Source organism: Musa acuminata, chromosome BXJ3-10 (assembly GCF_036884655.1).
Source record: "Musa acuminata AAA Group cultivar baxijiao chromosome BXJ3-10, Cavendish_Baxijiao_AAA, whole genome shotgun sequence".
Taxonomy (NCBI): domain Eukaryota; kingdom Viridiplantae; phylum Streptophyta; class Magnoliopsida; order Zingiberales; family Musaceae; genus Musa; species Musa acuminata.
This window is the reverse complement of record NC_088358.1, coordinates 19,720,001-19,734,784: the sequence shown is the minus strand read 5'-3', so window position 1 is coordinate 19,734,784 and position 14,784 is coordinate 19,720,001. Positions and strand designations below refer to the sequence as shown.

Below are 14,784 nucleotides of genomic sequence, written 5' to 3'. Positions count from 1 at the left end.
ATATATATATATATATCATGTTTTATATAGGTTAATATAGGAGAAGGAGGGGAAGTCGGGGAAGGAATTTTTATTTTGATTTCCCCAAATTAATATATACTATTATAATTGCATTGCATATATTAATTTGTGTTTTTTTCTGAATCAAACCAAGAAAAAGAAAAAGGTAAACATTAAAAATCTAGATATGAAACATCTTAAAAAAATGACTTTTGTTGGTAGATGGAAACTTTATTGGGTACGTATGAGTTGTGACCATCATGGCATTAAATGTTCATCTGACTCGAGTGAGTCGATGGTATTCCTGCGATTATGCCGTCTGTCCTCCAAAACAAGTTCGGCACGGAGACATCGAACACCATTTTTTTGTCCCACGTGTCCGTTGGGACCCATCCTCTCTGTCCTATCAGTGGTCGGAGCTTGGCGGGTCTGACCTGCTCGGCCGAGAAAGAAGAGCCCCGCCCGCGGGGGACCAGCCAAAGAGGTCGTATCACGACATGCTCATTCCTCTCTCTCTCTCTCTCATGTCACACGTAGTTAAATCACGACATAAGCTGTCTATAAATCTGCTGCCATTCTCTTCTTCCTCAACTATCCCTTCGTTCACAAATCTTCCATCTCCTCTCCCTCCTCTCAGCTTCCGTTTGCCCTCTTCTGCTGCCTTTGACTTCGGCATCGAGGGCGAGAGTCGAACAAGCGAGGAATAAGGTTCCCCATTTGCCTCCTCTTTTCTGCTGTGCAGGTGAAACAAGCTCCAAGAAGGAGGCCATTAGATGCATCTTAGTTGGTCTACAACTATTCACTACTACGACGACTGGAATCACGTCCTTAGCTTACGCTTTTAGAGTTCATTATGTATTCAGAGGGAGCAGTTCTTTCTGGCATTAGTCTTTTATGCTTGTCTTCCTGTGTCAGCTGTGCGTGAGATGGTCTCGGCGGCGGCAGCGGCTGCAGCAGCATCGCCATGCGCGGCCTGCAAGTTCCTGCGGCGAAAGTGCCAGCCGGAGTGCGTGTTCGCCCCCTACTTCCCGCCGGACCAGCCGCAAAAGTTCGTGCACGTGCACCGGGTGTTCGGGGCCAGCAACGTCACGAAGCTGCTCAATGAGTTGCACCCTTACCAACGCGAGGACGCCGTCAACTCCCTCGCCTACGAGGCCGACATGCGCCTCCGCGATCCCGTCTACGGCTGCGTCGGCGTCATCTCCCTCCTCCAGCGCCAGCTTCGCCAGCTCCGTGTCGACCTGTCCGCCGCCATGTCCGAGCTCTCCAAGTACCAGTCCGCCGCCACCGGGCATGGGCTCATCGATGTCAACTATCTTACGATGCCGAGGCACTACGAAGAAGATCCGGCAGCGAAGCTGGCCGCCGATGGATCATACGACACCGGACTTGCTAGCGTCATGAAGCCAAGCACGGCCAGCGGCGACGATAGCCCAGCCATTAAACCTCTGTAAGAGACCAACTGTGTGTCATACACCTATCTTTCTTCACGATCATCTGAGATCATATAACTTTTAACAGAGGACCCGTTCATGCACGCAGGTACGTGGATCTCATGCATGCCAAATGCTACCTTTTCTGCTGATCCATCTCTGCTTTCACTGCACTTCAGGTTAAGATTTGGAGAATGGCTAATTGATGGAGATAATGAGATATAAACATATATAGAGGGAGATAATGACTCTCGGATTTCTCGTCCTCTTCTTGTGTTGAAGTCATGCAGCAGTTGTGGTTTCTGTAGTTCCCGTAGACTTCATTGTATGAGTTCACCGGCTTTACTATTCAGCTTTTAATACACACTCTGATATGAGTACTTATTGTTTGCAAGTTATTTAATGGCCATCCTTCTCTAAACTCTTCTGGGTTTCCTTCGTGCATTACACTGCAGTGAAGTAGCACATATATATAGCTTCTCTTGGCTTTGCAGCTTTTCTACTTCTGAATCTGATGACCATAAAAGAAGAGAATAATCATGACATCTCTTCAAGCTGCAAGAGTGTTTCATGAGGTGTCGAAAACACGGTCATCATGATTCAATCCTCATAAAAGGTGCAGAAACTTCTGCTGTATTGTGATTCAATCTTCATTTACAGCACTGCCCTGTGAGTCTGAAACTTCTGCTGTCGGAACTCCAAAGGTGCAGAAAGGTAAAGCTGAGAGCATTAATGTGGAAGCCTCTGAGATTGAAACCCCACTTTTGTAGTTGACCATTCTCAGTCCACTAGTTCAAGTGTATGAATGCTGACGCATAGGAGGAGGCAAAAGGAATGCTGCGGAGGATAGCAGAAGACCTAACTCAACAGTTGAACTCTCCTTCACTGTGAAAGGGAGGTGAGCCATCAATAAAAGGACCAGTAAACCGAACTCGAATGGCCTAGAGAGAGAGAGAGAGAGAGAGAGAGAGAGAGAGAGCATTTAAGCCATCACCCAACCCATCCTGCCATCAGAATACAAAGCAGGAATAGTGCAATTCCTCCCTCCCTCGATCTCTGTAGATTCAAAACCTAGTCAAAACACAGCATGCCAATGTCACGATGACATGCCACAGCAAATGATGACACGGCTGAACTTTTCATGGGCCCATTCTTATCCTCTTGGTTTTGGTATCTATTTCCATGTGGTCTATCTTCTTGCATGCCAATGGAACAATAATGATGTATAAAGTTCACACGATTAGCATAAATCCCTGGTGCATTAGGAAGTGCAGTCAGCGAAGGCAGATAGATGAGAACCCTTCAAATGAAACATCTTCGATTCTTAGATGCAAGGTATTCTTGAAAGAGGAGAGTAATTGAAATTAACTCGACTTGAGTTGAACCCAAACGTTGCAACCGGTTCACCCAAGCCAAGTCCCACCCGCACTCGCGCCGCGGGCCCCTGGGGAGACGACCAAATCGGGTTTGGGTCCAAGGCCAAAATCCGACCCGTAATTTTCACTATAAAAATGCTTCAATTTCCGCCCCAATATTTCGAAATGTATTATCCATCCCGATTTGGGCGTAGCCGCACGAAGAGGCACCACGTTCCTTTCTTCCTCCTGACCCCGCGGCTATCGGGCGGCGGCGGCAGCTGGACTAGGTGGTGGAAATCACGAATCTTACGGGAACTTCTGCAGGAGGTAACGCCTCGCTCGAACTGACCTTGCAGCAACAGGTTGTCGTCGTACAAGACCGCCCTTATCCGGCCCCTCTTTCGTGCTTCACCGCCGACAAGGGTTACGAAAACCGCCAGGAATAGGAGTGCGGTGATCAAAGATCAAACAAAGCAAGTATTTTGCAGTTTATTTCATCATGTTATTGTTGATCTTATAGTGTAAGGGAGGAGAAAGTATTTTGCAGTTTATTTCATCATGTTATTGTTGATCTTATAGTGTAAGGGAGGAGAGATTGCTGCATACAGTTTTAGGGTTTTTGGGTTTCTGTTCCTAAATTATCTGTTTTAACAGCATGAAATATCTTTTGAGTTGATCAATGGTGTAAGTATCGTAACGAAACAATTTTGAATGCAGTCATCTGAGTATTGATAATATAAATTAATCACTTCAATCATTATCGAGCACATCAGATTCTAATTTTGTAGACAATGTTTTTTTTTATGTTGTTCATTTTCTGCTATTTTGATGAATACACTGAATATATTATAATTATATGAATTTTAAGTTATATATTTTTGAACCTTATAGATCATACTTAACATAATTGGTTATTGCCTCAGACATTGTGCGTATATATATCATAAGAGTTTGTTAGTTATGAACTGCATAATCAACTTGAGTACCTTTTTGTTCTGAAGCTATTCTCTTGCTTAGAATTTTCTCAGATTTTTCTTGCTTTCTTTAGGTGGGATGCTTGCTTGAAGCTTTTTGTTGGTGGTGGGATAAATATATCTGGCGATCAAGGGGTGATGATGGCTTTGATATATCATGGAGGAATTAGAACCAACCATATTTTCCTCAACCAATCAGCTTTGTTTATCAGGACCAGTAGTGCTCTTTTTCGCACATTGCAAGCTTCAAAGACTCGCATCAATGCCCAAGCAGAGAGCACCACTAGCACTCTGAAAGAGGCATCAGTTCATGCGGCAACTAAAACAAGTGTAGAACAAAAAATTCTTGGATATGAAACTATTATTGGTATAGAGACCCATGTGCAACTATCAACCCTTACCAAAGCATTCTGCAGCTGCCCTTACCTCTATGGATCACAACCAAACACTACTGTTTGTCCTGTCTGCATGGGACATCCTGGTACTCTACCAGTTTTGAACTCCAAAGTCATTGAATTTGCCGTGAAGCTAGGCCTTGCACTCAACTGCAGATTGTCCATGACCTCCAAGTTTGACAGAAAGCAATACTTTTACCCAGATCTCCCTAAAGGATACCAAATATCACAATTTGACATCCCGATAGCAATTAAAGGGTTCATTGATTTGGATCTTCCAGTTGAGTTTGGTGGTGGTCATAGAAGGTTTGGGATAACTAGAGTTCATATGGAAGAAGATGCAGGAAAACTAATTCACTCAGAAACGGGGAGTTATTCCCAGGTCAGTTTCTCTCGTTATACTTGGAACTATTTGTAGTTTGCTAACATGATATTTGCATGGTGATATCAAATGCTTTGTGGGGCTTTTTTGGCAGGTGGATCTGAATAGGGCAGGGGTGCCTTTACTGGAGATTGTCTCTGAGCCCGATATGAGGAGTGGACTTGAGGCTGCAGAATATGCTGCAGAGATACAGAGGCTGGTTAGGTATCTTGGAATAAGCAATGGAAATATGCAGGAAGGTTCACTTCGTTGTGATGTAAATATTTCTGTTCGTCCAGTAGGACAATCAAATTTTGGAACAAAGGTACTATTTGCTTATTTCATAATCCACATGGTCTACTGTTAGTCTTTCATATAAATAAAACACCGAGTCCTTGTCATCTAGTGTTGACCAGGGTTTTTCTTCTCTTTCATCGGTAGATAAAAGTAGTTGTAACCTTGCAACAGGTCAACATTTGACCATGTAGAAGCATTTTTTTTGCCAATTTAACTCCTGTTAGTTTAATACAGGTTACCTACTCTTTCACCAGCATTAATCCAGCCTTAACACTCTTTTAAGTCTCACACTGACCGAGTAATTCAAGGGCAGTGGTACAGTAACATGGTTTTTGACTTTGTAGGAATATATATAATATATGCAATTTTACATGGGTATATAGGATATTTCATGAAGTTACAGCCTTACAGGGTTACACTAGAAAATTTTTCTAAACAAACTTAATATACTGTAATAAAGAAAGATAAACAGAGAAACATAACAATTTATATGTGCTTACATGCTAACATATGTATAGGTTACTAAAATGGCTTGTGATATTTAATTTTGAACCCTCATTATTCCATAAAATCCTACGAAAAGTGATTTTGAAACCCTCTAAAATATATGTACTGTTAGCAAAATGTTTTATCTAACCTATATCATGCCATAGGAAGACCACTGGACGCTAGTTGGGCTTATAATAAGATCGCAAATACTTCCTAAAATAACTACTAAAATGACAAAATTATTCCAAAAATTACAGGAAAAATGCTATAAGTATCACTAAGAGTCGTTACAATGTAAATCTGCCCTCTTCTTTCTAATTTTATTAGGAGTGCAATTTGAAGGTCTTTCCCATCCTGACTTGTACCAGGGTTGGGCTTCACTTTCCTATCTTTGTCTGCTTCTCCTAATCTTTGTGAACGCCCTTTTTTTTAATTATTAGGCTCTATTGGGCTGTAACATGCTGAACCAACCAAAAATGTTGGCCCCTTCAATGATCAAGAAGGCTGATCCATGGCCAATTAGGCCCAGGTTATACATAAACTTGATTTAAACTGGTCCTCGATAGGGTTCCAGGGTCAATTAACAGTGTATCAGTTTATTATTTCATTTATTAAAGATTTATTATTTGACCGTTGTTAGTGCTTCTATTTGGTTATAACTGTTGCTTGATATAGCACAAATGATCTTAAATTTTTATCACAGAGATTGATGGTTAGGACACTTTTGCTTGTTGCATTAACAGGTTGAAATAAAGAACATGAATTCATTTTCTGCAATGAATAGGGCCATAGATTATGAGATCTCAAGACAGGTTCATCTTCATAGCCAAGGTCAAAGTGATCAAATTGTACAAGAAACTCGTTTATGGGAAGAAGGTGCTCAGGTTGTCATCTTCCTTCTAGTACATAACTCCATCTCCATCAGTTGTACATGTAATTTTTTATATTTAATCGTGACTTTTTCTGTTTGCAGAAAACTTTTACAATGAGGAAAAAGGAAGGACTAGCAGATTACAGATATTTTCCTGAGCCTGACCTACCCAAAGTTATTCTGACAAAAGACTATGTTGACAAAATTCAACAAGTTTTGCCTGAGCTACCAGAAGCAAAACGCAGACGATATGAAAAATTGGGTCTCAACATGCAAGATGTTCTCTTTCTTGCCAATGACAATCATGTAAGTATCACTTATGAATGGTAAGTAACTATAGAAATAGTAGCTATTTTTTGTTAAGCTGGTAAAAGATGGCCACACTGAGCATATAAATTTCTCAGGTTGCTGAATTTTTTGATGCTTCTGTTGAGAATGGTGCTGATGCAAAGTTGGCTGCCAACTGGATTATGGGTGACATTGCAGCTTTTCTGAAGAATGAACGACTTTCAATAAATGAAATCAAATTAACACCAGTAGAGCTTTCTGAGTTAATAGCTTCAATAAAAAATGGAACCATTAGTGGGAAGATTGGGAAGGAGGTAAAAGTGTGATCTTTTGCACTTCCTTGGTATGAACATTTTATTCAATACTTTTATTATGGCTCATCTGATGTAAATGAAACTGTCAACCTGTAAAGATAACTAACTAGCTACTTGTCTCATCAAGAAAAATGGTTGTGGTCTCCTAATTTTTTTCTTTATTGTCACATTTTCACTACCTGGTGTGTTAAGCTAATTGTTACTTGTTGGCATTCTCACTGGGAATCTGACTTTAATTAAGCATACTATGTTTCTTTTTGGAGAAACAATCAATTGTTGGTTATTTCTCTTTTGCCTTGTGCTTTGACCTTAAATCTTATGTGATATCACATTTTTAATTGGCTTAAATGCTCTTTCTGATAAGTTTTCTAAGAACATGATAATATCATAGAAGTCATTATATTGATAAATAACTTATATATGATAAAGTCGTTTGGCTTTATATCTGTTGATCACACTGAGTAGCTCTCTCATATATCCTCCTACCAAATAACTCACAAACTACAACATGACTGCAATTTATTTATGGTCTTGCTGTGGCTTTTATAGGAAAGGATGCTAGTGTTGTTCCTATGTATGCATTCATGTGTCACATGCTAAAACATCCATACATGGAGTTCAAATAACACATTGTGTGCATCACAAAAGTTTAGTGCTGTCTCATTTTACCCCTTTTTTTCATTAGTTTTATTGATTCAATGTCCGCAGATACTTTTTGAGCTTTTATCAAAAGGTGGAACGGTAAAGTCATTGATAGAAGAGAAGGATTTAGTTCAGGCAAGTATATTTTACACTTCTGTTCAGATGCATGATAACATTAGATAATTTACTGATGCGAACAATTCCAGTTAACTTGTATAAAATCTAAACTTCTTTTCTGCATATTTTGACATATTTTCATGCCTTAAATAGTGAGTCACTGAAACAAGTGATGCACTTAGTACATGTAGCTTTTGTGTATGCCCCACAATCCAACTAAGGAGCTTATATGATTTTGGAAATCATTGTTCTTCTCAATATTAAAGAGAGATAATATAGTCCGTGCATATGCATCTGGTTATGAACCAAATGATAACTAAGTCTAGTATTTCTTAGTCTCTTCAGGATTTTAAGCACTGAAACTATTAGATGTGGTAAAGTTGCTTTACACATTTGAGTTCTAGTAATTCTGAACAGAGAGCGCTTGTTAATGCTTTTTTTTATTGTAAGCAGTTACACAATTTGTTTTTATTTTCAATTGTCTGTAGTAGACCTTTAATTTTCCTAATTGTTTCCATTTTAGATTTTTTTGCTTCTTATGTAGTAGTAGACAAGGATGAGTGCTAGGCATGTTCTAACAATTATTTCAAGTCAAAAACTGTGTTCCACATGCAATGAGACGTGTGTCTGGACATGTGATAGGCCTTATAAATATTGGTTTAAAGGGATAATTTGATATCCATGTATTAGCTCGATTAATGCATGCAGCCGTCTCCTTTTTCATCAAATTCTGACATGTACATCTTCAACTCTGTTTAAGAGTTTTTTTTTTGTTAAATAACAAGTGATAACTTATGATTTGTGATTATACTTGAAACAACTTCTTGATTTGAAAAATAACTGCTAAAGTACTAGCACTGCTGAAACATTAAAAAACAATATAGATGATTTTATCTAATTAATAGAGTTTTTGACAAGAATATTACATGTTAGTGGACATCCATTTGACTTGTTATTCTTCTTCCTGCTCCATATCCTACTTGTCCCGCATGCAGGGGTTAGTTACTTTGACCCATGTCCAGACCTGATAATGTTGCAGTGGTTCGAACTGCTATCTCTAACTTGGCCTAGCTATAAAGATATCTCTATGAATGTGTAGATTGTAGTTATTGAATTGATTGTGATTTACTAGCATGACTATTGTTAACCATCAGCAGATTCCTTTATGGTCTGAAAACTACAGATAGTAGATCCAGCTGCAATAGAAGCACTTGTTGATAAAGTGCTTGCTGCAAATCCCAAGCAACTTCAACAATATCGCGGTGGAAAAACCAAGTTGCAAGGATTTTTTGCTGGCCAGGTGTGTACCTTGCGAAACTTTGTATATCATTTGTGTTTTCTTGTTCAAATTGCTGTAATTCTCGGTTGAAAACCTCTGTTTTGAATATGGTGTTAAAGTTTTAACCTCTGGTTCGCCAGGTAATGAAGGAGTCGAAGGGCAAGGCAAATCCATTGGTTTTGAACAAAATCCTCGCTGATAAATTAAATGGAGGGAACTGACAAAAGTTGAAAAGCTTGATGAATTAGTATTTGTCTGTCGTGCCCATCTTCTCGCATTAGTTTCGTGACACAAGAAACTCGCAGTATCAATTGGGATGAATACAAAAAGCAATGAGGTTGACTCATTTCTTGTCCACAAATAGGTGAGAGTACATCTATCAACTATTTACATCTATTTTGTTGGTATAAATGGTGGGCCAAAATCTTCTTTTTCCTTTTGAAGCCTCAGCGCTGTAAATGTTTAGACAAACAACGCATCGACAGATGCATTTTCATGGTCTATGTTTACAATAGTCTGATGTTTACCCCGGGCATTGCCTCAACACGTTTTCCTTTTGAAGTCTTATGGCATGCTTTTTCTTACAATTTACATGTTAATGTCTTGCTAATTGGTGAGGTCTTACAATGATTTGGTAAGCTCATATTGGTTTAATGCAAACTGTTTAACCTTAATTTCAGATTTCTTCTACTGTGGATCCAGGGGTATGCTTCAGAAACAATTAGATGCCGAATCCGAGCTTAATGTACGCTCCTTTTTTTTTTTTGCTTTTATAGGAGAATATTTTCTGTGCTGCTTAATCTGAAGCCTTCCTTTAACATCAGATATTGTAATTTTGGTGAACAAGTGAGCATATATATATATTGATGTATGCATTAAATTATGTCATCCAAGTAGCCATCTGTGTCTGAGTCGTCTACATGTAGTGCTACAACTGTTATGTATGAGCTGCGTGGTAATGCTGCAACCGGAGTTCGCCATCATAGACAACTTGGCGGCACGACGAAGCCGGAGGCGGTGCCATCGGCGTGCTTACAGGATGATTCCGCCGCCGTGTTCCCGTAGGTGAGCTTGATGTCCTGTAACCCGATTCCGGTGCAGGGGTTGCTGGCGCTGCAGTCGAAGTTGACCGCCACTTCCGATGCAGACGATCCATGAATGTCATTGTACGTCACGCCACTGATCCTGACGCCGGAACTCTGTGGGGAAAGACGGTTAGCTTAACACGACTCATGTCGTCGTTGTTCCTCTCTTATTTCCTTTTTTCTTCAACTGATGAAACAGATGCAGAGGTAGGTGATGGTGATGGTGATGGCGATGGCGATAGCGATGGTCAACTCACCTGGTCGGGGCATCCTCTGTCGCCGTTGCAGTAGTTCTGGTCGATGATGATGGGGTTTTGGACGTTCTGCATCACGGCGTGCTCGAACACCACCCCCTTCACGAACGCCTGGCTCGGCCTCCCCCATGTCTTTATCCGCAGCCCATTCTCCGTCCCCGTGAACACCGCCGTGTTCACCGTCACGTTCTCCACCCCCTCCTCGTCGTACCCCTTCCCCAGGCTCCCGATGCTGTGGCCACCGCATCAGGTCAGCTTCGTCTCAGCTAATGGGACACTGGTTTCTGCTTGCAGTGCTTATTTACCTTATGCCGTGGCCTGGGCCGCACGCCACCTGTTCGATCCACAGGTTAGTGGTGCCGGGCCCGACGGAGATGCAGTCGTCGCCGGTCTTGATGCTGGCCCCGGTAATCGTCACGTGGCTCGACCCTTGGACGTGGATGCCGTCGGTGTTGGGGCTGTTCCCCGGTGCCGTGATCTTGACGTTCTGCACTGTCACGCCATCGCAGCCGTCGATCACGATGTGGTATAGCTCGCTGTCCGTCGATGTCAGCCCGCTGATCGTGATGTCCTTCGAGTTCCTGAACGTTAGCGACTGCATAGGCAGAAGACGATCGATTCATCTTTATCATTTATCATTCGAAGTAGATTGCGAGTGTAACATGATTAGCTCACCGATGCTCCGGCGGCGCAGCTACGTCCGGCGCCCTTGCAGGCCCAGAGGGAGGATCCGCGGCCGTCGACGGTCCCGCCGTACACCGACACGCCCTCGACGTGGTGGAACACGAGCCAGTCGCCAGCCCCGCCGAGATCGGACGGCGAGACGAGCGTCCCGTCGATCTGGACGGTGATCTTGCTGCTGCTGCATGGGCCAGCGAAGGTGGCTTGGCCGACCAAGAAGTCCCCGGCCGGCACGTACATGGTGGCCGACCCCGCCGAGCCGCAGGCCGCTTCCCATGCAGCGAGCAGCGACTTGGTCGAGTCGGTCCGGCCATCTGATTTGGCGCCGTAATCGGCAATGCTGTATGCTGCTTCCCCATACGACACATGGTCGTCGAAGACGACCACGAGGAGGAGAACGATGAAGCTCCTGAGCTGAGCCATGAAAGCACCGCAGCCTCTACTGAAACCAATACACTCGGTGGAGGTGTTTGAGAGCTTGATGAATGGACTGCTGATATTTATAGGGTTCGTGTGAAGGTGTTAGTGTTGGTGGCTGAAGGATGAAGGACGAAGCAAACACAGCCCGAGATTTCCGAGGGAACACTCCCTCAGGTGTATGCATGTGAGAGAATGCTGTATTTTATTAGCATTTCTGCTTTTGGATTCTTGGGTTTGGCATTTTTAGAAGACAAGTAGGCACTAGAAAACGGGTTCTTCGATCCTTCAAGGGAGAAGAAATCCAAGAATACCATGTGCACTTGGTGTTGAAAGTCAACCGAGGTAGGAACACGGCGAGACCATTTCGGTTGCTGCAATCAAGATCTCGATGGCAACTGCTGCTGCCATTCTTGAACTCGGGTTTAGCTTGCAAGTCATCTGATTGGGTTCTGCTTTCTTGTTGGAAGAGCTAATCGAGTTTGAGTGGCACAAACTGGTTGATAAGAAAGGCATCAAACCTCGTCATGCACTGTGACAAATTTAGATGAGTGGAGTTAAAAGCGGAGATGAAGGCGGCATTAATTTGAGATGTTAACGTCAAAGAAGTAACATTTCCGTCAACCATAGGAAATATTGGCCTCTAAGTGTGGTTTTTTCTTCCTTGGTTAATGGGTATACCCCAAAGTCACAAGCCACCAAATCATACCTGTGAGTAAAAGAACAATGTTCCTTTCTTGGCTTAATTGTCATTCACAACTTTGCATGATATCATCATTTACCATCTCATTCTTTTATAAATCATGATACATGTGTGCTACCAGAAATTTTTATTAGTTAATCCACTGGAATTTGAGCTGAATTTATGATCTGACAAGAGTTCATGTTCATGTGTGACCTAATGACATAAACCAGAGTGAGTTGGTAACACATAACATGTTTCAATTATATTTCATATCAGGACTAGAAATGTGAGGTTACAAGGGTGCAAAATAAAGTTAAAATAAAAGAGCTTTAACTATATGAAGTATACATATAAAATTTTAACCTTCATCATTTACCTTTTATAACATAATAATAATAATAATAATAATAATAATATTGTCATATATAATTTTATGATGTGATACATATATAAATAGAAAAATATGTTGGTTGGTAAATATTATTATTTTTACATTTTGATTGACAATGAGGTAAGAAAATCAATCAATCTAGGTAAAAGGATTACATATGATAATTGAGGATGAAGGGATTGGGAGAAAGATAAGCTGTAACACCATATCTCATCATGACACCTAATATAAATGCTATGAATATATAAAAAACATTGCATTAAATATGAACTTCTTAAATAAAAAAAAACTTCTCTCAACAACCAAATTTAATTTAGATTCTTTGTTTCTGATTTTTAAATTATGATTTTTTAGTGATTGAGATTTTGAGGATTGGAACAAGTTTATGCACCAACACAAGTGGCCAGAAATAAGTTACAAGACACTGTTGAAGTATGCATCTTCACTGTAACCTTCTGCATCCATGGATGCAAGGATGCTTGTTTCATGGTCCTTGTCAACTGTAAGGCAACTTGGGTGTTAGCTTGAAATGAGCTTCCTTCTCCCCCTGAGAAAGGGACAATGCAGAATAGAGGTGAGAGGAAGAAAGATAGCAAACATGACCTCATCCTACAACCTGAACGTTTTGTCTTCCAGTGCACAAACCATAAATCTTGCCTACAAACCAGTCAAGTCACCTCTTGCTGCTGCTAAGGATCTCATCTTAACCACATACATGAACACATACTTTTGGAGACCGGAAGCAACGAAGACAAGATCCATAGCTTGGTGTCAATTCTGCATACTGAGAAAGGAAGAAGTCAGCATGGCTTCGTTCTCATGATGATAAGCAGTTCAACTGCTGATTGCTATCACAAACGTATCTTGTGCCGAAGAGTCTGGTTTCGGTTTGAGGCAGCACAACCCAAGGGAGTGAAGTCTGCATTGACTTTGAAGATGCCGCAGCATTGTCGCCGAAATGACGGCTCCCATGTGGTGCTGTCACGCCGCAGATTTAGCAGACGGGTGAGAAGGAGCTGCGTGAGTTCACCATGAAGATTGCTCCGGAAGAAATGATGGAATTGTTGAACTTGGCATCTGCAAATTGGGAGTAATGACAACGTACATAAGCACTGTCAGGTAAGTCATACACGATATAAATGTGTACCCTAAATAAGGAGAAACACAAATCTTTGATAAGAGTTACACTTATATACATTTAACTTGAGTGTAAGAGGGATCAAGTTAAAAAATCTTCTCAATCTTGATTTTCGTGCAGGTCATACTTCAAGGAGTCAAATATTTTAATCTTGCAAGTTATCTCGGATCTAACTCGAAAGCTATTTAAACTCTAACTTGAAAGTTATCTCAGATCCACATTGGATCCATCTTGAATCGATCTTGGATTTACCTTAGAGTTACCCCATATTCTTTTTGAAGCACAACATTCCTTCATCACGAACATCTCGGATATTTTTGTGCACATGAGTATTGACCAAGTTGGGTTGACTAAGAGGTCAGTGACTTTTTTTCCTAAACATTTGGTGCTAGAAGGAGGATTTGATATCGCAGGAACATTCGTCTACCCATCCTCTTAATGGACGCTCCAATGAGGAGGCCTCACCTCTAATCTACAATACTTTTATTTAAGGAGAACAACCATCGTTCCTCCCATAAGTAGATTCGTCCTCCTCAATACGATGCCAACAAGATACTTGAGTCACCTACTTATTCCCGTCGAGGTGTTGTTAAGCTTCGCCAATCATATGTAGACGCTTACGAGAATATTATAAGTTATTGCCCTACTCCTGTCTCAATTAGCCCAATGTATGATACCACCATCTTAGCCACAACTAATATCTAAATCATCACTAGCACCAGCACCTTTTGGAGTCTCCATACCATGTGCAATACCAATATATTGAAATTGCTTGAGATCTACAAAATTTCCAACCAAGGGGGCCTCCTACTCCCCAGACTTCATCACACCACCATATAACCATTCTGCTCAGCATGAATTCGAGACTCGATTAATGAATTCAATAGATAATACCTCGAGGGATCAATTGAGGCAAATAGATTAATGTTTAGACGAGATCTGACAGGAATTATAGTAATCCAAAAAAGGTTCAACTGATCTCACCCTAGATCGATCCCCATTCACACAAGACATTCAAGAGGAACTAATCTCTACCAACTTTTGTCTCTCATCATCGGAAACCTTCGATGATAATACCAACCCAATTGAACACATTATCACCTTTCCCACCAAGATGTCTCTCTATGGTACTTCAAACGCTCTGATGGGTTGAACATTTCCAACAATATTGAGGAGCTTAGTGCGAGAATGGCACACTTGCCAAAAGCTATTTTCGCTCAGCTCCTTCACTTAGCTTATAAAGGAATTCGAGCTCTATTTCCTAGGAAATACATGTCTGAAGCTTTTGATGAGAATATTGCTCAGACTTAGATAA

General features: G+C 41.2%; 3 protein-coding genes across 4 annotated transcripts; 2 read left to right on the top strand and 1 right to left on the bottom strand.

Moving 5' to 3' along the window:
• Window positions 1–926: 926 nt before the first annotated feature.
• LOC108951518 (protein ASYMMETRIC LEAVES 2-like) lies at window positions 927–1,454 on the top strand. The gene has a single exon (XM_018819455.2). The coding sequence runs from the start codon at window positions 927–929 to the stop codon at window positions 1,452–1,454; it is 528 nt and encodes a 175-aa protein (XP_018675000.2).
• A 1,528-nt stretch (window positions 1,455–2,982) lies between these two features.
• Window positions 2,983–9,701, top strand: LOC103999952 (glutamyl-tRNA(Gln) amidotransferase subunit B, chloroplastic/mitochondrial). Of its 2 annotated transcripts, XR_010501953.1 has the most exons (10): window positions 2,983–3,264; window positions 3,840–4,542; window positions 4,637–4,846; window positions 6,051–6,191; window positions 6,281–6,484; window positions 6,583–6,780; window positions 7,489–7,557; window positions 8,723–8,839; window positions 8,959–9,182; window positions 9,499–9,701. XR_010501953.1 is itself a non-coding variant. In XM_065172334.1 (9 exons), the coding sequence occupies exons 2-9, from the start codon at window positions 3,904–3,906 to the stop codon at window positions 9,037–9,039; spliced, it is 1,659 nt and encodes a 552-aa protein (XP_065028406.1). In that variant the 5' UTR covers window positions 2,983–3,264; window positions 3,840–3,903; the 3' UTR covers window positions 9,040–9,362. The 2 variants fall into 2 exon arrangements, 1 of the variants encoding a protein (XP_065028406.1); XM_065172334.1 differs by lacking the exon at window positions 9,499–9,701 and having other exon boundaries at window positions 8,959–9,362.
• On the bottom strand, window positions 9,655–11,621 carry LOC103999951 (polygalacturonase). The gene is made up of 4 exons (XM_065172335.1): window positions 10,833–11,621; window positions 10,463–10,752; window positions 10,161–10,389; window positions 9,655–10,017 (listed from the first exon to the last, which is right to left on the bottom strand). The coding sequence occupies exons 1-4, from the start codon at window positions 11,259–11,261 to the stop codon at window positions 9,799–9,801; spliced, it is 1,167 nt and encodes a 388-aa protein (XP_065028407.1). The 5' UTR covers window positions 11,262–11,621; the 3' UTR covers window positions 9,655–9,798.
• Between the last annotated feature and the right edge of the window lie 3,163 nt (window positions 11,622–14,784).